The sequence below is a fragment of the Lepisma saccharinum genome, chromosome 16 (genome assembly GCF_977018435.1).
Source record: "Lepisma saccharinum chromosome 16, izLepSacc3.1, whole genome shotgun sequence".
Taxonomy (NCBI): Eukaryota; Metazoa; Arthropoda; class Insecta; order Zygentoma; family Lepismatidae; genus Lepisma; species Lepisma saccharinum.
In genome coordinates, this window is record NC_139244.1 from 36466738 (window position 1) to 36492484 (window position 25747).

Here is a 25747-nt window from a genome sequence, read left to right on the forward strand (position 1 = left end):
TGCATTTCATTTTAGTTTTATTAATAATAAAATATAGGTGTTAAATTGAATACAAGTGAAATTAATATCTTTCTTACATGTACAAAAAGAAAGTTTTAAAGGCCTCAAACAACACTTTGGTAGTTGAAATTTCGACCATATAGTTTATAATGTGTATCTGCATTTCATTCTTTCTTCCAAGAAGGCATGCTAACAAACCTAATGACCAGTTTATCCCTGAGCCATGTAGGAACTGTAGCAAACAAGAAGTGATATACTGAATAACGAAAAGTTGTATTAATGTACAGAGTAGAGGGATTGGGTGATAGCAGTGCACTTTCGAAGTTTCTAACCAGCTGCTGGTTCATCAGGTATGTTGGTTCCTTCTTCTCAAACAGACCACTCAGGTACGCATTGAAACGGCGGAAGTAGTCTCCAAACACCTTTTTGTCATCCTCCGCCATAGCCGACTCCATTTCATCAGCGTATTCACCTTGTTTGGCTGCAATATTTGTTTGGTGAGGCAGGGATCCTGTTGAAGAAGAATTTTGACATTACACTTAAAGTATGCCACTTCTTTCTATATTGTGAGGTACAAGAAATAATAGCTAGTCTACGAGCAGTGACATGTGGAATTATGATGCGAGAGATGGCACCTGGGTATTTTGGACCCAATTTCATTTTCTCCCAGTCTTTCCTGAAGCACCTACATTTTCCACACTAGTTCGATAACAATCTCCAACGTCTTAGCAAACAAAGAAATTATTCTTTTCAGTAAGTAAGTGAAGTCCAGTTTTGGCATAGTTGTCTTATCAGTTTGGAATTTGCTTTTTCTGGAAAAGTTGTGGAAATATCAGGGAAATTTACTGTGTTTCCTAAAATATTATTTCTGTAGTAGTGCACTAAAAGTAGATTTTTGAACAAAGAAAAGTGGACAAGTTAAAAATTTTAAATTTGTTGTGAACAAACTAAGTTTGGTATAATGATTATTATTGGTCGTTACAGTAGAAATTGCATATTAAATACTCTAGGAAATGGGATCATGTTTTGATCTATTTTCAAGTGGCTATTTGCATTTACCTCTTTCTTTCTGCAATGTTTGTGTTGTGTTTGGTTGATACTAGGATTAATACATATATCACTACATTTTACTATAATTATTTATGCTATAATCATGATTTTTTTTAAAAATAAAAAAAAATCGTTTTTTACAATTAGCAGCACCTATTACGTAAAAGCTCACTCCTGATGCCCCTATCCAGCAATCAATTTCTGTTCAGTTTTCCTTCTCATTATTTCTTTTAAATTGCTTAAGTGGGAATCTAAGGGTGGTGTTTTGCTAAAATGTACTGACTTTCTTGCACACATGTAAATACATGAATTGCCCTAATGACTTGGTCCGAAAAATTTTGGTTCTTGATCTGGAAAACCTGGACTTACTTATTGTACTCAAGCATTCGCCACATGATGTGGCTGCTTCAGGACTTAAGACAAGAATAGTCAAAATTTAAAAGATAGGAAGGAGCATTGCCTTTTATCTTCAATTTAAACCTTTTTAACTCAACTTACGTTCTCATGTTTCAAACCTTGACTATGCCACATGATGTGGTGAAAGCTTAAATAAAATAATTAAGTACATGTCAAAACTGGACTTCACTTACTTAGTGAAATGATGGCATGTGGTGTAAGTTATGCCTTACCCGATTCTTTTGAGATTTAGGATGTAGAATAGAATGAAAAAGAAATATGTTGAAAACCCACAATTTTTCGTGTAGCTTGGGGATCAATTGTTTGATTGATTTAGTTTATTTTATTTCACTTTTCTGCCACCTTTGGCTAATTGCGAAGATGAAGATGAGTGATGAGATAATAAAATGGATGAAAGGACACTCTCAAAGAACACCCATGCTCTGGCCAGGATTTGAACCTGGGACCGTGGCATCGTAGCATACTGTGCTAACTCCACTACAGAGGCCGGCAGTTTGGGGATCAAGAAGCACAGAAAAACTTCATGGAAAAATCACTCTGATTCTACATTCTGATAATAACAACTTATGTGTTGTTACAAATATGACAGTACTACTATGTTAGTCCAACAACCACATGACAACTCCTGAGACAACCAGTGTAAAAACAAAGTGGCATTTCAGTGCAGAAAGTAACGCGAGGTATGGCACCATAGATGAAAAGTACTTGACAAGAAAAAAAATGGCATGAAATTATTTTACTTGTGGTTCCACGAATAGAACGTGTGTCACAGTGAGGTGATGAGGATGATGCTGAAGAGGGAAGGGCTGTAATATGCCCTCACAACGATTGATTTCACTTTTTTTGGCATCACGTCCAAATAACACATGTCAACTCTCGAGGGCTAGGTTAAAGCGTAAAAATAATAATTACATCTGTGTACAGTATGTGGTTGGCACTTTATGAAATTTTTAACACATCAAATTTATTGAAAGATACTATATCATAATTCTTCAGAAAATATGTTTAAAAAATACACAATAAACAAACAAAAATACTCCCTCTGTCCCATAATTATTGTCCGGTACACTTTTGTTTGTTGTCACAAAATACTTGTCCGATATTCAAACTGTGACATTTGTGTATACAGAAGAAGAAAATGAAACACGGGAATGAGTCATACAACGTTATTACTCAAGGATCAGTACAAATTGGTCGATCAAGTATCCAAAAAGAACATAAATAAGAAGTTACCATTTTGGCATACCAGACTATAATTATGGGACAGAGGGAGTATATAATATAAAACCCTATTCATGTTACCAGGTCACATGCTTACACACTACTTTAGATCAGAATATTTTTTTTGTATCTTTATATCTTTAGTTGTGTTTGAAACTATTGGATTGAATCATCTTGGCTAAACTGAAAGTTATGAAGACAAAGAATGGAACAGTGTGAGAGGATAAGAAATAGTGTTTATTTTGTAACAATAAGAATTTTAATTTTTTTAACATGGCAGTAAATGGAAGTAAGTACTCTTGAAAAAACAACTTTAAAAATATACTATTTAAATATTGTCTTAAATATACAGTATGAAATATTGGAAAAAAATATTGATGTACTGTACTCAGATAATGAAGAGATTCTCTCAGGATGAAAGCTAGGTCAGTTCCGGATATCCTACTGACCCTTTGAGGGCTAATATCACTCTCATCTTCAGGGGTTGAAATGCAGCGATGTGTGTGTGTGTAAAACAAGTTTTTATGTATTAGGGGTGGGAGGAGTCCTGTGTAGGTAGTGGGCCAATCGGGTATCAACTCTCCCATGTCCATGCTCTGGCTTGACTATCGTTAGTCAGGGCAGGTCCAATTTGAGTTTCATGTCCCGTTTTGCTTTTCCACGAGGATGGCTATTGCTTGTTTGATGATACAGTCCCAGCAACTTGATGACTTATTGATGATCTCAGTTGTCACGAAGTCAGTTCTGTGGCCCTCGTTGATGGAATGTTTTGCTAACACCAATTTTTCCGAATGAAAAATCTTCATGTAGCTAAAAAATTGTGTAAAAGATTTTGGTATTTTGATAAAATACACGAAAAGTGGAAAGGAGTTCGACAAGTGGAAAAGTGCCACTTGAGAGGCTTTTATCCATTTTGAAGAGTACAACATTCAGGTACAAATTACTACCGTCCACAGTGGTCCAAATTCTGTCATTGAAAGAAAACGTTTCGTGAAGAGTTTATGATTATGGCTGGTTATTGTTATCAGTGGAAGTTATCACGCCGCACCTGGTACGCTTTACTGCATTAGGTGGCACCAAGGAACAGCAGATGATGCAATGAACAAGCAAGCAACAACAGCACATCTAGCAACATGCCACAAAACTGAAAACAGAAGCACGTCAATCGACATTACAAGTTCCTCAGAGGATGGTGGCAGTGGCCACAGAAATTAATAGATCATCATAAAAACCAGTGTACTTCATTCTTTCAGTATATTAATGTGTTACCATGTCTTTCTTTCCCCAAAGCATGAATACATTTTTTTTACTTGCATCTATTCAGCTTCCTCGTCCACTTTTGCACACTAACAAAAGAAGACTGCTGGGGCAGGTGCAATATATAAGGTGAACCTGTCCAAGGTATTGAGCAAACGCAGATCATTTGATTTTCGAAGAATAATAGCATTACATTTAACTGTTTTATATAATTAATTTCTTACATGTGCATACACTTGCATTGATTTATACTTGGAAAACTTTAATTGAAAAGGGAAGTCTGAGCAAATTTATGAGAGACTCCAACACACACCACATGAAAGTTCCCAAACACAAAAAAGGTGTTCGACAGCCCACCTGTATGTATTTCACCTTGCTTTTCCACTTTTTTGTTTTGGGATTACCTTTTACATAATTAATTTTTCAAATTCAATATACATACAACAATGGGTGAAAAAAAAAGAAAATATACTGTATTTCACATATTTCATAATTAGAGAGAGAGAAGGTTCAAAAGAAAATAAGGGATAAAATGAAGCACAAAAAGTATTTAGTGCTATCTGGCATTCATTGTAGTTCAAACTGATAAACAATCTTAAATCATAGATCTTGTTTCTCCTAATACATACACTCAAAGGTATTGAAAATAAGTTCTTATACCTTGTAAATGTAGGAAATATTCTGAACTAACTTATTTAATATTACATGCCTTCTGTTTTCACTTGTAAGATGCATTAAGTTTCATTCTCATAATTAGAATAATTCCACATAACAGACATTTTTGAACTTCAAATGTAATTGGAATTGGGTACAGCATGATCAGGAGGTGTGAATTTAAATGCAAGTACAAGGGGAGGCCAAAATGTTATTACCCTGACTATGATCTGGATGTGCTAGGGAGCTGAAATTTTATCTACCAACTCTTACTTCTCCTATCTGTTCTAGTTTAAGTGATGCAATTTTATGGACAGAACAGGTTTGTCTTAACATGCGTTCGACAAGAATAGATGTGATTATATGCAAACCATTAAACATATAAATTGTAATTTCCACTATATAGTCAAATGTGTAACACATCACTGGAGATTTAAAACACCATTTTGTATGACATAAGAGAGAAGACTGTTTCATTGTAACATACACATCCATTCTGTGCATACTATTTGTTCTTCTTCATCCCATATTACAGCTCAAGATATAGAGGCTAGCTTACATGGATGAACACATGTTAAAATGTAGATGACAGGAAATGTGATACAGCTGCTACATCCAGTGGCAACTGTTGTCCATCCACATGGATGAAAGGAGGGGAAAAGGATCATCTTCAGAAGGTAAGCCATTTTTTTTAAGTGAGTTATATGGTGGCACATCCATTGGAAAAATTGGTGTTGTATCTTATTCCTTTTGCCTTAGAGATCCTAAAGAAAAGATCCCTGTAATTATGAACTAAGTATCAATAGATAAATGAGTTGTTACACCCAAATGCAGCAGTAGAAATAAGTGAAGAGTTGTTAACTGTGATAAGAAGAGAAATCACAATTATGCTTCCAAACCCACCCAACAATATTAAAAAGATTGGACTCCAAATATGTACAAACTGTTAAAATGTCATGATTACAAGCAAACGTAGTTCAGTAGTTATTAAAATGAATGCTCAGTGACCTATATAAATAAAAATATATTTTGTAATGTTATGGTGGAAAAACTTGTGAACAACTGATAAATATAATGCTAAGTAATATTAATAATAGACATAATGTATAAAGTGGTAACACAGGTTGTAACGAAAACTAAATTTATGAAATTACTGATTACCTGGTATAAATTTTACAACCGTGACTCCATACTTTGCTTCTTCAACCCTGAGTGCATCGCACCAAGCTGAGAGTCCTGCTTTGCTTGCACTGTACACGGCAATCCCTGGCAACCCTGCCAGTGCACAGTGGCTGGTCACTGTTATTATTCGACCTGTGTGAAGAAGATTATGTTAATCATTCTGAACTCAAGTTCCTTGATTAATTCTCACCAATATTTAAATGCCCTTTTGCTATTTTTGTTTTCACAAGGTCAAGAGTTTTTTCCATAATGAATGAGATGGGATCATTTATCACTATAGGCTAATTGTTTTATTCTAACTGTTTAGAGACTTAATCTGCTTTCATCTTCAAGGTGTAGATTGTATGTAAGAAATCATCTATATTTGTTTTACAACCATATATTTGAAATCATCTTTTTATTTTTTTTACAATTAGCCTATGTATTCTTAGAAGAATCTAGCAGAGGCAATGTCTCCTCTTCAAATGACATGCCATCTCAACCCCGACCCCCAGGACATAGAAACCAGAAGAGGGAATTTACCCTTATCCCCCCTCCCCTTCAAAAACCACCGTGGTAATAATTATGTCATTATGTATTGAGAATCATTTGTTTCCTGAAAACTGGAGGCTAGTTGTTCTGGGGGGGGGGAGACTCACCTTGGTCCCCCTTTAGCATCACTACCGTTTTCCTGGTTTCTCTGCAATTTACTGGAAACTTATTTGTATCTTGGAGCTGTGGTGCTAGTTGGGAAAGCATCTGACTGCCACGTGGAATACCCGGGTTTGATTCCGAGGATGGGTGAACTAAGTTCGGAATTTTGTCCAGCCTTGTTTCTGCATAAAGTGGCTCACCAAGACACTAATAAATAGGTACCTGGGACTTAACGTAAAAAAAAGTGATATGAAGTTTTTGATTATATATCCTATTGCAAAAGAGCATCAGAAAATACCCACAACTTGAAAAATGTCAATAATCAATTCCTTCACATACTAAAAAGAAGCTGTAAATGTGGTAGAAATATATCTAAGACTAGAAATAGCCATTGGTCTGCACACAAACACAAACTACAACGTTCATCAAAAAAAATAAAACATTCAAAGAATATCTCACCATGCTTCACAATTTCTACTTCATGATCTAATTGCAATGATAACGATGAAAGGATGAATTGGACAAAAATGATGAAACATCCATGTCTTGACCAGAGTTTGACATTGGGACCTCTGGCTTCGCGGTGCTTAATGCTCCACCATGGATCCTGCAGTTATTTAGTTGTCTTATGTTACATAAATCATTAACCATCATTTACCTAACACAGATAAACAAGAGTTTTTCCATGTGAATGTACAGTCCAGAAGGCAAGAATGTGGTCACTCTTAACATGCATGGAAGGTAGCAACTCTGAAAAGTTGCAGTCGGCTTGCAACCCCTTGGCGCCCATATACTTGGATAGGGAAAAGGCAGGTATAGTGCCCGAAATGCATGTGAAAAGATATGGAGCCTTCCTATGCCCTTTTGAAGTGGCAGAAGCCGAGTACACCACCACGTGCAAAGATGGAGGATTACTACGCAAGGTTGTACAAATGTTTAATGAAGAGAAAGATGGTAGGCCTGAGACACAGTGGCGACTCGTGGAATTTTTGGGGTGTAGGAAGTTATGGTAAACAGACCAAAGAAAGTTTTCGAAAAAGCGTTCAATTACAGAGTGATATGTATCGCCTGTACCTTGGATTAGCCATTGGATTTTGTAATGTTAGCTGCATGCCCTCTCTGCCTGTCATGTGTGGATTAAGAACAGCTTTGCCAATACCAACCTCCTGATAAGAAAAGGTGCTGTTTCAACTCATAAATTATGCTAGGGTTTATTATTATTATTATTATACAATTATTATTAATTTATCATCATCATTTTCTGATGACTGTAGTAGTTTTAAGTTCAATTTTATTTTGCTATTTTGGAGTTGTGAACTGCGTTATTGATTATTTAGTGTAGTTAAGCAACATTAAGAATTTCGACCATTCAAAAAAAAAAAAAATGGGTTTAGCATGGTGCTTGAAAAAAGTTGAAGAAAATTGCATGACTGGTAACAGCGTCCATTTGTTTTATTTGTGACCTCCAACTTTCTACCGATTTCCTTTTATGAAATGTTCCTCCCTTGTTAGATCGGGGAGGATAAAGAAAAGATGAAAACAAGAGGATGGATCAGGGCCTGTAAAAAGCTTGTTCCTTGGTCGGCATACTTCCTTTTGATTGAAACAAGTCGGCTGGAGATGTACAAACAAGATCTGGAGATTTTCTTAAAAATAAATATTTCCTCAAAACATCTTCATTATAATTCAATTTCTCTGTTCCCAGGGATGCCAGTTTTTGAGATGATGCTGAATTTTCCCATTATACCACACACAGAGTGCTAGATGTCAACGAAGTTCAAATTTTGATAGGTTTAGAACCATGCTAGAGTTGGCATCACTGTTGAGGAACCCACAGGACCTTCCTCGCAGACCATATAACTGGGCAACCCCCTGCGTACCCCTGCTCTCCCTTGCACTGCCCCTCACCTATCTGTCTGTAGGATGACGAGAAAGATTCCACAGCGGCAGGCAAAGACGGCCGGCCGTCTTTGGGCAACAGATCTGGAACGAGCAGGTGATAGCTAACACATTGACTCTTGATAGTCGAGTAGCAAACCTTGATTGCGCTCCAAATTTTATAACGCTCATTAAACTCTTAAAAAGTAGAAAACTGGAAATAAGTATAAATGAAACTGTAGGAAGTTCCTCACTTCCTACATGGAGGAATCGCCACTGCTGAGACATGCATAGATGTGTCTTGGACATTTGTGTACAGTATGGGAAAATCTTGTTCTCCAGTACATACTGTAAACATACCTAGAATTCTAATCACAAATTTAACCCACAGAAAAAGGAAAGTAAAACTGAAGTACCTAAAATTATAAACACTACTGAAGTATAATGTGTTAAGATGATTAAAAAAGCAACATAAAATTACCGATAATTGCAAATTATCCTTGCACATGACCTATGCATAGAAGCAGAATATTACATGAATATGAGATTCTTTCATGTGTCACAATGATGGTGCACAAAACATGAGTGGTGGAGGCAGAAGGGGGCATTCACATTTAGTATACACCTAAATACTTTACAAAATGTATATTTGAACTAAAAGAGCTTTTATTTATGAATTTATGTCTTGCTGGGGAACAGGAAAGGGGAGTCACTCCTTTCTCCCCTGGCATAGTCACTACTATGGCATAAGCTGTTGAAGTTTTGACAGAAATTGAAATATTAATATGTGGCAATTGGAAATAATTATTTCTTCTTGTAGTGAATGCATATTACCTTTGTGTGTCCTTAGTAGAGGACAGAGGGCTTTGGTGATCCTCATGGTGCCCAGTAAATTCACATCCAATTGATACTTGATCAACCTCTCAGTCTGCCATTCAAACTCTCCAAAAACCATGACTCCAGCATTGTTCACAAGGGCTGCCAAACCTGCAATAATTACAAACTAAGATTATCAAATTTTCTTACAAATCATTGTTGTAGACAGATCACAAACATGAGTTTAAATTATGTCTAATATCAGTTTATGCCAGTGTTACAAGAAATATATATTGGCCAATAAGGAAATATTTTGCAGTAGTACTTTCTTATCATGAAGTGTTAATTGGACATTATCCATTGTCTAGTACTTCTAGTAGTTTACTATTATAACACTAAATTTTCGAAGAGCATCTCTTCTCTTGAGTTTGAGTAAACAGTTTGTTTTTGCTGGTAGTGGGATTTGAACCTATAACAGACCTATGATTTTACTACACATCCGGAGCACTAGCCAACTACTCTAGATTGCCACCCACCATTTTAGTTACTATTTGTAGTTTCAGAAGAGAGGTAGCTGGATAGGGCACAGGATTTGTAGAAAAGTCACACATCTGTCATAGATTTGATCCCCATTCCCAGGGCCGCCGTTAGGGGTGTGCAACGTGTGCCACCACACAGGACCTCGCATTTCGAGATATTTAATATTATTGACTCTTTTATTCACATTCATTTCTGTGAAAAATTGATCGCATTAGAATAGATAAAATAAAAGAGAAGAAACTACATTAGGAATACAGCTTTATTTGCAGTCATACTATAGGAAAGGAAACCGAAATTGAAATCGGGGACAGCGAGTCTGCTGTGAAAAGAAAATTTCAGCACTAACAGTGGAGTTTCTTGTTTGTGATCCCAACCTTCTACCGATTCCCTGTCAAACTCCTTGTGATTCTTTGCGTTGACACCAAGCTCCCAGGTCCCAAATTTGAGGATGGGGAATTTACGTTGTCTGTAAATTGAGAACAGATGTCAAGAAGAAAATAGACCATGACAGGGAAACTTGTCCCGGTCGGCATTTTGCCTTTTGTGTGAACGGATCCGCAGCTAAATAGAAACAAAGATTTGGAGATACTTTTATTTCTACTTCCTTGAAACCCAAGAAAGGGGTGGAGATTTGCAGATATGGCAGATTTTACCACTATGCCAATGAACCAAAAAAGGCTAATCCGCGTGTGGTATTTGAAGAGTGGATGAGGGAGAATTGCTCCTCTGGTTTCTCTATCCTCTGTGGTCAGAGTTGACCTGATTTCCGCCCACTTCGGGGGAAAGTAGAGGTTGAAGAACCTTGTCCTGTGGTTGCTAATGTTTTGCTCTTAGGAGAGCAAATGTATGTTCTAATTTTTATAATGTCCCAATGCTTCAGGAGTGGTTAACTGAAATTACTCACATTGGAAATTTTTCAAATGGCACAATGGGCTCTCCTCCCTCGCCAAATTATTGACAGAAAATTATGTGGCGTCAAACTTTGACTTCAGATATGGGATTAACCAGAGTGCACTCAGAGGTGGGCTATAATAGCGAGGACCGCATTATCAAATACGCGTATTTGGGGGTGATTTTTTTTTCTTAAAATATAAAATTCAACAGTATACATTTTTCTTAAATATATGTAATATTGTAATATGTAAATAAAAGTTCATAAATTGGAACAATGCTGCTATATGTGCAATGATGTGGGGGAGAAGGGAATCAGAATGCATATCCTTAGTAATCCATTTACTTTAGCTGGTTTCAAGTCACTTGTACTACCAGGTGCAAACATATTTAGTTCGCTAGGTGAACGGAATGATGAATTTCGGGGGAAGGTAGATCAATTAAACTGTAAACCTAAGTGATTTCAGTTATGAAATAGTTATGCTGTCTTAATTAAATGCTTTATGAGGATTATGACATGATGTGGGTGAATGCCATTGGCCTTGGGTAGGAGGGTATGCCGATCCCTGGGATTGACGACGTCAGGGATACATTTTATCTGAGAGATAATCTACATTGTTCTTTCTAAAAGAATTTCCCTCAATTACAAAATACCAAATATTTTTACTTCCACAACACATGTGTAAAGAATAGCGTTCGTAGTAGAAAGTGTTAGGTGGGGGATTTTGTTCAAGTTTTGGGGGTAGTTGGGGGAGGTTTCTTTGCATAAGCAAAGGGACTTATTAGCTGAGGAATACCATTCTCTCGCACCCCCCAACCCCCCCCAATGCACCTAGAGCATTGGTAAAGATTTTAAGTAACACACAAATGCTTCAGGATATGTGTATGGATAAGTACGTACGTACACAGGCTGTTGCTGCGAACCACCGGCAACCTTTCATAGCATGAAGAGGACATCAATGTGAACGACATTTCTTGATAACATTTTGTTGATGTAAAGTCGATGAGGTTTCATTTGGGACTCCCCAAAAATCAACATTTTTATCCTATATGTTTGCAGTCACGAATCACATTTTTCTACCGGAAAACTACAAAATCTTTAGTACGCTACGGATAGATAGGAAAGTGTTGCCCTCAGGATATTAATATAACTTAGCGAGTCACTAAAGAACGATAAGCAACAGTATGTGAATTGAGCTAAACTTAAAATCAGGAATGTCTTTCTGCCAGCACAATCCCGCTTCCATAGAGTACTAATTCTATGTTGGTAAAGGTAAAGTTCCCCTTGCATATAGCACCGTGTCATGAAGGGACATTTAGGAAATGCAGGGGTACGCTCTTACACATTCTCGATTTCAGCCATTTTGGAGGTGATGTGATCAGCACAATGCTCTGGCTGCCTTTACCCCCGGGTTGTCCCAGTGGTGCCCCAGGTGCCCATTTATTTCAGGCTGGGTGGAGCCCCAGAGCAGATTTATACTGGGACAAAGCCAGAAAAATTCCAACCTTAGATCACACATCTCGGGAATCGAAACCGGATCTCTCGCATGGCAGTCAGATGCTCTACCGACTAGACTACCACGTTTCTTATGTATGTTTGCAACGATGAATCTGTAGTGCATGGCTACATACATACAGGATAAAATGTGTTTTCTCGAGGACTGATAGAAAGCCGAAACAGGTCCTGAAGTAGCAAAAAGTTATTTGTCTTCATGTCGTCAATACGCTGCCAAATTTCGTTGGTGGCTCAAGGGAAGGTGGGGTAATAATTATGCAACATTAATAACCATGTTGGTTTTAGTGTAGAATTTTACAAGGAATTTTAGGTGTATACATTTTCATTTTTTCAAAATATAAGGGCCTCGCGGGTATAGTTCGCACAGGGCCTCGCAGTTCCTAATGGCGGCCCTGCCCATTCCTAAGTGTCCATGACAGTAGGATTCAAACCAGTCACTATAGTTGTGCCTCTTATGAATTTAAGAAGTAATTGTTCACACGAAACCAGACCATTTTTTTATATATATAACTCTGAGAAGAGGCCTACACATGGTTTCTTATTATCAAGCATTTTGTCTTGCATATTCTAAGTAAATGGATATTGTTGTGTCCAGTGGCGTATGCTGGGTTTAAAACCTGGGCTATCTCTTTTCATCATAATGTTCAAATGGGAGGCTCTTTTTCGTTCCATTTCTTGGATTTTAAGGTGATGCGACATTGCGATTAAAATACATGCATTACAATTTACTAATAATTATAAAAATAACACTGTTTCATTAATATTAAAACAATAAGGAAAACATTTAAAATATTTCATGGTTATTTATAAAATATAGAGGCCAATATTGTGAAATATTTATGTAGGCCTACGTGCGAGAATAAAATATACGCGTATAATAAACTTCTTACCTTGAATATATAATTTGGACAGGAGCTCCATTCTTCTCTTGGAAACCTCTGTGGTAAAATGGTTATTAGCACAGCGCACTACGACGCCAGGGGACCCGGGTTCAAATCCAGGCATGGACATGGGTATTCTTTGTGAATGACCCTTCATTAATTTCATCGTATCGTCACTCATTCTCATCGTCGCGATTAGCTAAAGTGGCAGAAGACTAACTCAAAATAACGAATCAAATCCATTCTTCTCTTCTTTGCGATGCCCGAGGCCTGCATATCTTCACGATTTGAAGTTTATCCTCGTGCAAAAGCTGAGTAAATTGTTTCGGCAATAGTTCGTTAATTATGTCATTCATTTTCGTTCACTACACGACGCAGCACAGATCATTCAAAACATATATGCGTAATTCACTCGCTCAATACACTTAAGAAAATCCATGCAGTAAGAAACCTAATTTTCTTAAACTTCCTTCAACGCGATTTCCACTCGCAAAATGCCCTTTGTCATCTCCGGCCAGTCAGTCTACCCCAGCCAATCATAAACAAAGCAGCAGAGGGGTTGAAAACATCGTAAAGCGTGGTTTGTTGGTTGAAGGTCAGCGGCCTGCAAGTTCTGCATGTGTTCGATGGGACAGTGTTGTTTTGGCCTAGAGGACAAATTCCCTATCACATGCCAGCCACTCTTTTCCCGTTCCTGTAATAGTAGTTTAGTTTCAAAATTTCCCTTACCTGGGAAAAATCCCATGCTGGTTAGAACATTGACATCACTGTAAGGTTTTACCGCCGTTGTAAAACGAAGAGTTCCCTGTCTAAGAAGCCACTACAAATACGTCACCGACCGCCTCCTGGCGCTGGTCGGGGAAGAATTTAACCGGTGAAGCTTGGTGGTAGTTTTAAAGGAAAGGAGTCCATCCCCATGTATAGAGCGAGCACAAGGAAAACAAACCTTGGACGAAAAATCCTCTCCTCGCGGGAGTACGGTGCACGGGAGTCGCGGGTGTTATACTATCATTTTTTTCCCGCGGTCGTTGTTTGAGAGTGAAGCATCAGTCACATTGATAGTCGATTATTTCCTGTATTTAATCTGGGCTTCGGCGATAGCCTAGGTAGCCTAGAATATACGCGCCTGGTTGTGTCAGTTCTTTTCTTTAAGAAGCCATGTTGATTATTCCTTTTAAAAAGGATAGGTACAAGTTTACAATGTATGATAATGGATGTGAAATTTGTATCTTATTACCTATTACAATTGGGGTCTATATTTCATCTACTCCAAGGACCATTCACTTTTCATGTTTTGAATTATTATTTTCATATCCTATTTGAAATAGGGTGGGAGAATATTGATGTATTACACCTTTTAATTTTTAAGTCTAATGCATTATTTTGATAATTAATTGAATTTGAGTATTTGTCTGCAATTGTCATGTAGTATTCATTAAATAAGGTTGTTGTGGTCAGTGGATCACTCACTATTTTTCCATTGTGCTCAAGCGTGATATTTTCTTTATGGTTGGCATTACCCTTTCTTAACCCATCAAGTGGACCAAGTGTAAAGAGAAAAGTCTCTAAGCCAGAGGAAGTACTAAAAGGGCTGCCTATATCATTCTTAGGAAATACACCATGTCTATTAGCAAGTGATACATTTAGTAGATAAATATGGTTGGCGGAGGACATCCAGAGCATACCAATATATAGATAGATTGCATGTGGAGCTATATGCATTACATTGTCTATTGTATTACATAGTCTTCATTGTCAACATGTAAACTATTGCTGTTGTTGCATGGACTCACATTGCCGTTCACAGAATTGAAGCAGCATAAGATGAAATCTGGGAGCAGTGAATCGCATTTGTATACATATATTCAGGCACTCTTTAGAATTTAAAATATCAAGATGAACTCATTTGTTGGGGGTCACAGAATGTTTAATAAAAGTGCTTTGGGGAAGGAAAGTGTTTCCCAGTCATTCTTATGAGTCAAAATTATAGAATATAATGTACATTCATAGTTTGACAAAAGCTGACTAATCATATAAACCTCAATTTCTGCAACTTGTCACACCACTGTGGCACTTGAGGAACGTCTAAAGGAAAGGTCAAACACGTCCACTGAATCCCCTGAAATTGACACCATTGATCAGTGCAGCAAACTTAAAGCATCCATTTGTCAACGTTTGCCTTTTGGGGGCAATTATCTGCAGCATTCCTTTCTAAACAATAGATAAGCCACTCCTAATCAGGGGACATTTTAAAGGGGTTTGCCTTCAACACTTTGGTTTTTCCCAAGTTTCCTGAGTTCTTTACTGCTTTCAGGAGGTGCAAGGGGTGAACCTGTCAACCTCGGTTCCAAGTAGTACACTTTGAACTGCATTTTGCAGACTAGCGAGGCTCTGGCGACTAGATTCACAGCCAGAATAATCTTCTGTGGGACTTGTGTTGTGTGCTGTGCCTTTTATCCACTTCAAATTATCACCATTCATTCTCATTCTGCGATAGCCTTAAGTGGCAGAAAAGCGAAGTAAGGTAAATCAAATCAATCAATAAATTTTCTGATTTCATTTTTAAAAAAATATTTTCTCAATTTCAGGAGGGGCTGTAGCCAATGTCTGTTGTGTAAAAACATCATTGCAAACAAACAAATTGCTGAAACAAAAATACGTTCAAAGGAATGTTGTTTCATCAGTTTCGACAACACATCCATATCCCGTCCCACAAGAGCGCAGCTAAAAGCATGGAAACAGCAATGAACAAATTAGTAATAACAGCATTTACACAAGACAATAATCAAGTGGTTTATCATAATCTTGTCCCTGTACAGTAAGAATATACATACTTTAGCGCGAAACAAATGAAAAGTTCAGCATAGGCGGCCCACTACGGTTCAGTTCATTGCTGGTTTAGGACAAATTTCAATCTCATTTTTATTTCTTAAATGGAAAAACACAACGATAAGACTTTCTTAGTTGAAAAGGGCATGATGGTAGTTCAAAATATCCAAAAATGAGAAAAATCGATGTGGGGTTGGTTTGAGCTATTCAAACTTGAAATTTGAACAGACTGTTTAAATTAAACTAAGTTTCAACAATTGATCATTTGGTAATATGCTACTGTTCTTCCTTTTTACGAGCTTAAGAACGCGTCTGTATGTTCATTTGTTTCCGAGATATACACAATTGAAAATTGCATGTTTGTGAAAATTTAGTTTTTGATCAACCCTCATATAATTCTTAATAATAATATTTCAGCAAAATCCTTTCACAGTTGTCGGTTTTGGAGCAAAGCAAAGCTGTGTTCCAAATATCATCAAAATCAGTTAAGTACTATGAGGGTCAACTCCTGCCTGAGTGATTTGACATGGAATAACCCGTATAATGTATATAAATATTGAATTTGTTGGAATTGTTGTTTTAAGTCCATTTTATGCATAGATAAGCTTACTGCTCCATAAGCAGTTTATATCATCTTTTATGTATTATCATATTGACAAGGGTTAGGTGGCAGAGCAGCCATTGGCTGAGCCTCGCCCGCTTAATAAAGAAAATTTATTATTATTAATTTATTATTATCGGGACTGGACCTACAGTTTGAAGTGGGAACCGAACCATTGTGCAATGTGTCTCCAGTATCGAACCTGGGACCTGGTATATAAATATGCGACATAAATATTACACGTATTTTATCAAATCCTCGAACCAGTGGAGGCGATTGGGTTCCAAAACTGCCCCCCCTAATCGCCACTGCCTCGAACTATTATGTATTATAATCAATTTGTAAAATCCAAAGCAGAGATGGCAAATTGGATGAAAAGTCTTGTGCCTTAACTTCGCCAGCCAAAGCAATAAATAAATAAAAGTTTGGAAACACTGATTTGTGCATAATATTTACCCTCTGCGTGTAGGAAACCGTGTGAGGTTTAATGCAATTTGAGTGGAATAGTGACAAGACGTTAAAAATTGTTGGAAAAATCTCATATTAGAATTATCCAGATATTCCAGTAATCGACATTACTAGCAGTGACGGCGCCAGCCTGAAATAAGTGGGGGGGGCTAAAGATTTGGGAGCCAAATTCTCGGGGGGCTAACTTATACCAGTTAAAAGGTATGTACGTAAAACTTTTATACGGTATATTTTACCAGTGACATATTTTACAGTGAGTCACTGCATTTTGTTCCATCACACACAAAAGTACTTTTAGGCACGGATCTTTCATGTCAAGTAAAATGCAATAATTCTATTGTTTCTTCCAAATCCATTTTTGAGCGGAATAATATCACAGACTTACTAATTACTATTCATATAAACAGTACAAAATACGTCATAAAAGCTACGGATAAACGTATAAATATAAACATAACACTATTTCTATGTAAAGAGTTTGAGTATTTTTTTTTTTTTTTTGGCTAAAATAAGAAAATGAACCACATCAAGAAATACGATAAGATACGTATATTTTCATGAGCAGCTACAACCTTCTTTAAATCCAAAGATTTTGCAAGCTCTTTCTCAAAGAGAGAATAGATGGAGCACTCAACCTCTCGTTACAAATTCGATTACGAAGATAACACCTGATTTGCTGCAAACAGCCGTTGATGGGGGTATGCACATTTCAATAACACAAAGCTTGTAAAGTTCGTAAAAGGCAGTTTATAATTTTCAACCATTGCAAGGAGGTGCTGAAGGGTCTTTATTTTTAGTTCCTTTCTACCTCATAATGTGCCATAACTCTAAATTGTCCAAATCACAACAACAGGGAGAGGCAAAAAATTGTAGCTTTTCGTGCTTCAGGAAAGTGACACCAACTTAATAAAGTAAGCATGAAATAAACACCACCACCCTTGAATAGAAAATGTGTTAATGATATAATTTACTCTGCTGTCATGATGAAATATATTAAGTTTTCTTGTTCAACGACTGAAATTCAGAACTTAGGGCTAAACATGTGGAGGATACGAGAGATACCGTCAACATACGAGATGCCACTCTCAAGGAACAAACATATTTTCACTATAAATTCACCTCCATTAGGAGACAAATATCTTGACATAAAAACAATTAATAGAGTTGCAACCTTTGCACCGAGCATTTTGACTAGTAAAAATAACTGATGAATATCATAATTTTATTTCAGAATATATTATGCATAAATAATGATCCGAATTGGATCTAAGATTGATTCTCCTGCACGGATACCACTAGGTCGGTACTGCAGAAATTGCTTTCTAACCTCACAAATGATAATTAATTAAGATGTAGGACGAAGACTGCGAGCAATAAAATTGCCCAAGCATGCTGATTTTCGCACCGTATTGCAATGATTAGTTGATTCATTGGATTTGTATTAAGGTCCACAATATGCACAGAAACCTACAGTTTCTAGTGAAATCCTAACCGAACCACTTAATGAAATGTTATACCTAGACCGGCAATAGAAGCCAGGACCACTTGATATCAGGTTTACGGCTAGACTATCGGGGCTGGGAGCCCAATTTTAGTGTTAGCATTTAAGAATCTTGATTCTTTATCATCGTATTTGTCCCTCTCGAATATTTGCAGCGATAATAGATATCACGATGAAACCAATGAGAGAACATCTCTAACACTCGTGCAACTGTCAGTACTCCAATGAGTAACTAAGAAACAGAAAAGAAACATAACGCTTCTTTAGATTTTGAATGTTGTCCTACTTATTCATGTAAAATTCATTTGTCACACCTGCTAGACCTATTCAGAAACCGTATATGCCAACAACCAAAGAACAATGTCACAGTCACTGAATATGTTCACCTACCAGACAGGCACCAGATTTCGTATCAAGTTTGGCGACTCGATTGGCCAATTACTTAGTATCAAATAAATGATTAGAGTGCGCGTCAAATCTCCTGCATATGGCCTTGAACGGCTGAACAGCACCAGCGAATCACAGACGTGCGACGTTGCCGTGCTCTCCTTGACAAGGCGTTTCGCTCAACCACGCTGTCTTTTTTCCGTGTGAGATTTCGACATGGCACCGCTGAAGTGCGATGCTATTGGCTATCGCCATATGCAGGAGATTTGACGCGCACTTCTAGTGGCCACTGTTCCCCAGGCATATCAGCAGCTGTTCTGCCCCTATTTAATTTTACAACACATCATAAATAAGGTAACCTTGCGATCTAACCGAACTAGAAAATGTATTTGAACATTGAACTTGCCCCAATGGAAGTTTTATAATGGAAAATGTAAACTTTGACTTTTTAAGTTTGCGATCGAAATGCATCTACCGTATTACAAAAATCTAGGGGGGCTGAGACCATTTTGGGGGGCTTCAGCCCCCTAGTTCCCCTGTAGCGCCGTCCCTGATACCTAGCCCAATAACAAGCCGATAGTACAGTCATCAGCAAAATAATAGTAGATAAATTGTCCATCAGCACGTTCATTCAGTCAGTTTTTTCCGCAATGCGAGTTTTTTTAAATACCGTCAAATGCTTTCATGTAGTAAGTATAATTTCATTCCTTACAACATAGAATGCAGCAGAATAAATAACGAAACTATCGATGGGCAATTTATCTACTGTTATATTTGCCGCTGATTGTGGTTCACCCCCTGTCTCACTAGGAAGAGGACAGTGTACCTCTATTCCTCCGTTCGACCGCCCCTTTAGTAGTAGTAACTTGAATAGTTGTTCCTCTCATTTCATGCTTGAGTTTTTGCCTTTTCTAGTGATCTTCTTATGTCCCTATGATCCTGACGCCCCACTCCACCGCTTCTAAAAGGGCACTAAGGGCAGGGAAGTTTTATTCGCTTTTGGGGATATTTTAAATCGATTCCTGAATAAAGAAACTGTGGGCTTGGTCTAACCCAATGTGGTATTAGAACAAAATCCAGTTCAGGGAGAAATTCAACAACTTCTTTCAAAACGTCAGGATAAATACAGACCATCAGCGGAGGGCTAATATTGCAAACGGAAAGGAGAGACACACAGTGGCGTACCCAAGGGAGTGTTAGTGAAGGTCATTGGGCCAATTTCCTATATAGAAAAAGAAAGAATGCAGAATAAGATAGGAAATTTTCCAAGGATGGTCAAAATCGTGAAGTTGTATCCTTACGTTAGGTATATTGATATCTTGTTTACATGTGATCATAAAAAAGGAAGAGAGTTGGGGGAAAACAGAAATGAAAGAAGCGATAGAGAAAGAGAGGGAAAGAGAATGAAAGTGCCTGACAGAGAGAGATAGATAGATAAGGCAAAAGAACACACACACACATCCCGAGAGAGAGATAGGGAGAAGGAGGGGGAGAATCGATACAATTTAAGAGAGAGAGAGAGAGAGAGAGAGAAGAAAATATAGAAGAGAGGGGACAAAAGAAATAGGAAAGCGAGAGAAAGAAATAAAGAGTAGGAAAGGAAGAAATATAGATGCGAGAGAGAAAGAAATAAATGGAAATTAGACAGGGAGAGAGCGAGGAGAAAGAAACGGAGAAGCAAGATACATAGATAGAGAAAGAGAAGGGTGGTGTCCCACATCAACCCCACCCCCCTTGAGCACGCCACTGACTGCTACCCCAAGTGTCGACGTCACCGCACGTCATTGGATATAATAAAAGGAATCTACAAAAGAATTGCAAAAAAAGGGAAGGATAAGTAGGTAACGTTTCCTTATTCAATCACAAATATACGTCACACTGAGTGACAACTTACCTAGATTGTTCAGGGTGAGTAGATTCTCTATATTTTTCTTCGCATCAGCCACACTCTTCTCGTTTGTAACGTCCACAGGAAGAATGAAGAGTTTTTCCTGGCCACACTGCTCCACCAGGCGACGCGCGCCTCTGCCTTCTGGCTGCAAGCAAGCAGCGAATACGATAAAGCCCAGGCGGTGCGCGTCAAGAGCCAAGGAGAAGCCCAGTCCCGAATCGCAGCCGGTTATGATGACCGCCTTGCCCTTGCTGTCCAAGCGGCGACGGTTTTTAAATCGACGATAAATGACTGTACTCACAACCACTCCCAGAGAGACGGCCGCAGATATTCGAACATGCTTCTGCAGCAATTCCATGTCGTAGAATTCAAGAAACAAACTCCACCCACGCTTACCGAAATGAATCAAGTTTTATTTACTAGTGATTCCCTCTAGCGGCGAAATCCTTAACTACCTCCTTGCTCAGTGCCCTATGCAAAGTATACATGATGTTATCTTGGAATTTGTGGATATGGAAAACCATGACGTCAAATGGAGTCAAAGTACGAGCAGACGTCTTTGGCTGCAAGTTGTTACAAGAGGAACAACATTCAGGTGTAATCAAGGAGGTCCAAGGGGCTTGGATACTCCGAAAGAATTACGAAAATGAAATTAAATTTGCTTTTATTTTAATCGGTTGTTGTTTACCATAAAGTTTATTTATTTCGGCCAAACTAAGAATTCGATTAGGATGAATAACTTTTCTGTTGACAGAATATGTGAAAAATATTTTATCATCTGGAAATAACAACCTTTTTTTCCAAGAAATCCTACATTTTTGTGTTTGACATTGTTTTCCTTCGTAGAACAGGTTTTTGAATACACACTTGTTGAGTGCGGTTAGCACCTTGTGCTACGACGCCAGAATTCCCGAGTTCGAATCCTGGCCTGGACATGGCTGTTCTTTGTGTGAGTCATCAATTTAATCATATCATCACTTATCCTCATCGTCGCGATTAGCCAAAATAGTCTAATAATAAGCTTAGTATTTTTAATACTATATATGAGACACCTGCACGTTGTGGGGGAGGTCCAACTGGTCAGCCAGCACCCTCTTCCACTTGATAATTGTCATAGTTCATTTGGATTGACTGATTGACTTGGTTTATTTTACTTCACTTTTCTGCCACTTTTGGCTAATCGCGAAGATGAGGATGAGGGATAATACGATGAAACTGATGGACGGACACTTACAAAGTGTCATGGTTACAAAAAAAATGGATCCATGAGTTCTTTAAATCATAAAACGGGAATTTTTGTAGTATAGGTCAAAGATTGTAAACTTCGCTACTACTTTGGAAGATTTTTCTTGAACGAAGTGTGTAAAAGTTAATAACAAAATAATTACCAATACATTTCAGTATATTAGCTGTAGATAACCCATAACCTAAAATTAAGAAAAAGTTGTGGTTGGGCAGGGTAAGATTTAAAATGTCGCCGCCCGTAGGCCAGTGTAAGAATGCTACCACTTCCTTCTGTGGTTATTAGAGCCCGGATTTATAGGCGAAATGCATGTTTCATGTAACATGCAAAAACTTATGGAAAATATTTTTTTTCTTTCCGACGAACTTGTAAAGAGTCTTTTGAGACACATTTGATAGCGCATATAAGTGCATATTTGAGTGAATTTTGTTGTGCATGCATATTTCTTAAACTTTGCAGGATAAGGCATATTTCGAATTTTATTGCTACATACTAGCATATTTCATAGTCTATCATGAGAAAATAGCATTGAGTTTGTCGCCCACAATCGTTGCTAAATTCACTTTCGACTGCACGGCGATAACCGAATGGCGTACATACCAATTTAATATACAATATACACTATAATTTTTAAGTTTTTTTTCGGGATTTTATGTACCGCTTTTTAAACAATAGCGATCTAGCGCCTTCTGATGCTTTTACAACTGTCAACTAGCGCGAAGCCTTTCTCGCGACTTGGCAACTAAGTGGAAAGGATTTCTGCTGTCAGTATCAAAGGAGTTCAAGAACGTTGTATTCTGTTAAACATTCCACCTGAAAAATCAAGTAAGGTTGTATTGTTGCGTAAATACGTACAAGAATTTGGAAGCAGTGTATTTACAGAAGATGGGTCAGTTTTGTGTGGTGTGCGAAAAAAGAGTTTCGGCAGAGAAGAAATTTCAAGTTACTCAACATGTAAATACAGCAAGACACAGGGAAGCCCTTCAGAGAAGATCGCGCAGAAAACAACAACTGCTTACTATAGCGTCCACTAATTCAACATCTGAATGCACAGTAAGCGATACATTCTATGTATATCTGTGTCCTGCCTTTGTGAGTGCTAGTAATATTCCTTTGTGGAAACTGAGAAATGCCCATCTACGAGGTTTCCTTGAAAAGTACACGGAAAAGAAGGTGCCAGATGAATCAACGCTACGTAAAAACTATGTACCTGTTTGTTTTAATGAGGTCATGGGAGAAATTCGGGAAGCGTTGAAGCACGAGAAAATATGGATGTCTATCGATGAGACTATTGACGCGGCGGGACGTTGTGTTTGCAATGCTGTTGTTGGTGCAATGAAGGCGAGTGGTAAACCCTACTTAATGAATATCGAGGTGTTTGAGAAAGTGAATAATTTCACAATTGCCAAATTCTTTAACGATTCGTTAACTTTGTTGTGGCCAGATCACATCCAGTATGACAATGTGTTACTGTTTGTTACTGACGCGGCCCCGTACGTTGTCAAAGCAGCATCTGGTTTGAAAGTGTTGTATCCTAAATTAGTTCATCTGACTTGTCTTGCACACTGTCTTCATCGCGTAGCAGAAATAATCAGATACCAATACCTGGAAGTAGACGCACTTGTACCAAATGTAAATGAAGTATTTGTGAAAGCTCCTTCGCGAGTACGTCTCTCTCGCGAAGTGGTGAAAAATGTTCCGTTACCTACGCAACCGGTATTAACATGATGGGGCTCGTGGCTAGAAGCTGTGTTGTATTATGCAGAAAATTTCAATGAAGTGAAGGCAGTCATAGACTCACTCAAACCAGAAGATGCAGCCGCTTTTTGTGTGTCACAGAAATGTTTCTCTAGAAGTGGCATTGAGAACGAAATTAAGTACATACACAACCACTTCTCGAGTATACCTGCAATTATTACACAGTTAGAGTCCCGTAATAATCCTTTGCAGCATTCACTGTCCTTGTTGGGCAAAGTATCGCAAACTTTGTCCAGTGAAACTCACGGTGTTGCCAAAATAGCGTCAGAAAAACTTCCCCAAGTATTAGACAAAAATCCCGGGTACAGAACAATCTGTGACATTGCAAATGTACTGAATGATGAAAATATGGACTTGGAAGAGGACCTAACACAGGAGGAAGTTTGATATTTCTCACATGCACCAGTGACTTCTGCTGATGTAGAAAGGAACTTCTCGATCTACAAAACGTTTCTCGCTGATAAAAACAGAGGGTTTACAGAAGAAAACCTAAGGAAAACGTTCATAGTTCATTGCAACAGAAGTCATTCAGGTAAGATGTTTGAAAAAAAAATTGTATATTGTTCATGCATATCTTAGTGCATATTTTTGATATTTTTTTAAGGTAAGATGTTTGTGAAACAAAATTAATTGTATATTGTTCATGCATATCTTAGTGCATATTTTTTATATTTTTCGTGCATATTTGCATGCATATTTTGCTGTTTGTTTGTGCATGGAAATCCGGGCTCTAGTGGTTATGCTACACTACCAGTTAGATAAATTCACCCCTTTATACATAATTACGAATGATCTAAATGCACTTTTCATACATTAAAAAATTGGCAAGAAGGATGCGTGCCAGTTTTTATGTTATTCGAGTTACTTAATTATTACCTAGTAGTATTGCCCACGGGACGAGACGGGACAGGCTTTTAAAAATTCGAGACGAGACGAGATTGATCATGTGTCACGAGACAAACTAATATTTTCGAGACGAGACAGCATTTCACAGCATTTCCACGAGACGAGACAGGCCAAAGTCTCGTCTCGTGGGCAAAACTATTACCTAGGTACATTCAGGGTACGGAATTCTTGGGGGATAGAGGGGATTTCCGCCCCACCAAGCATTTTGGCTTAAAAATCCCCTCCTCCACTAAAAATGTCCGGGGAGTTGTTTTTTTTTAATAACAACAAAGATAAGTAACACTGCACAACATGAAATTTGTCCTTTAGATGAAAATGTGTGATTGTAATGTATATGTGCATGACAAAAACGAATCTGCAATTTGTTTCCGTGTATCACGTGTCATTTAGCAAAAAAAAACACAAAATTTGAAAGTTGCATAAGAAACGTATGGGACAATAGCCGAAATTGTGTTTCTCCTGTGTTACAAAGAATGAATGCTCTAAATTATACATTGGTATGACAGGATAAGATGTATGCAAGAAGGTTACATGAAATACTGTTTGTTACTTCCTCTGTGAGTGGGACAGTCGAGACAGAGATAATCATTATGTCCGTAAACACTGGCCGCCACGACAGGCGTCAAGAACATATCACGAGATTCAATTGAGAAGCCCCAAAATGTGGGATGCAGCAACAACGAAGAAGAAGCTTCACGCTGCACCATAGGTGCATGGCGTTCCTCCCTTTCTCTCTAGTCAAGAGGACGTTCTTTTATTCGACTGTGTAATGAACACAGCCGTCTAACCCATGGTAACTTGCTGCAAGGGTTGGACCTTCCATGTGCTGTATTTGTAATGTCCTTTTCAGTATTCTACATATTCTTGTTGAATGTGGCGATTTTGCTTTCCTCCGGCAAACTTGTAATCTCACCAGCTGTTTCTCATCCCTGTTTTGTCAAATGATTTTAGCTGTAGCTGGTCTGTGAGGAAGCTTTTGGTTAATTCGACTTTTTAATGTATTGTCTTTGTCTTGTTTACAACCTTGCGCTTTTTACAACCCTTGTTTTAACATTTTAAGTAAGAATCTAGATAAGGGTATATTTCCCTACATATATTGAAGGGTACAAAATAGCCACAAGTACCGACGCAACCAAAAATGTTAATACAATCAATCAATCAGAACGTCTTTCTGCCCCATTACACATCAAGCTTGGTTTAATGAAAATCTTCGTCAAAGCACTAGCT

At 37.8% G+C, this 25747-nt stretch overlaps 1 protein-coding gene across 1 annotated transcript; it reads right to left on the minus strand.

The window, feature by feature from the left end:
• Positions 1–6: 6 nt before the first annotated feature.
• sro (SDR family oxidoreductase shroud) lies at positions 7–21018 on the minus strand. Its single transcript, XM_083137993.1, has 4 exons — positions 20617–21018; positions 9127–9279; positions 5761–5913; positions 7–511 (listed from the first exon to the last, which is right to left on the minus strand). Exons 1-4 carry the CDS (start codon positions 20969–20971, stop codon positions 165–167), a joined length of 1008 nt encoding a protein of 335 aa, XP_082994119.1. The 5' UTR covers positions 20972–21018; the 3' UTR covers positions 7–164.
• Between the last annotated feature and the right edge of the window lie 4729 nt (positions 21019–25747).

Excerpts from the sequence above, each read along its gene's own strand:
- sro (XM_083137993.1), bottom strand. The coding sequence starts at position 20,971 with ATGGAATTGCTGCAGAAGCATGTTCGAATATCTGCGGCCGTCTCTCTG. Across the intron at positions 5,914-9,126 it reads TCTACTAAGGACACACAAAG|GTCGAATAATAACAGTGACC; the intron begins GTAATATGCATT and ends TTCTTCACACAG. Across the intron at positions 512-5,760 it reads GGTTGTAAAATTTATACCAG|GATCCCTGCCTCACCAAACA; the intron begins GTAATCAGTAAT and ends CTTCTTCAACAG.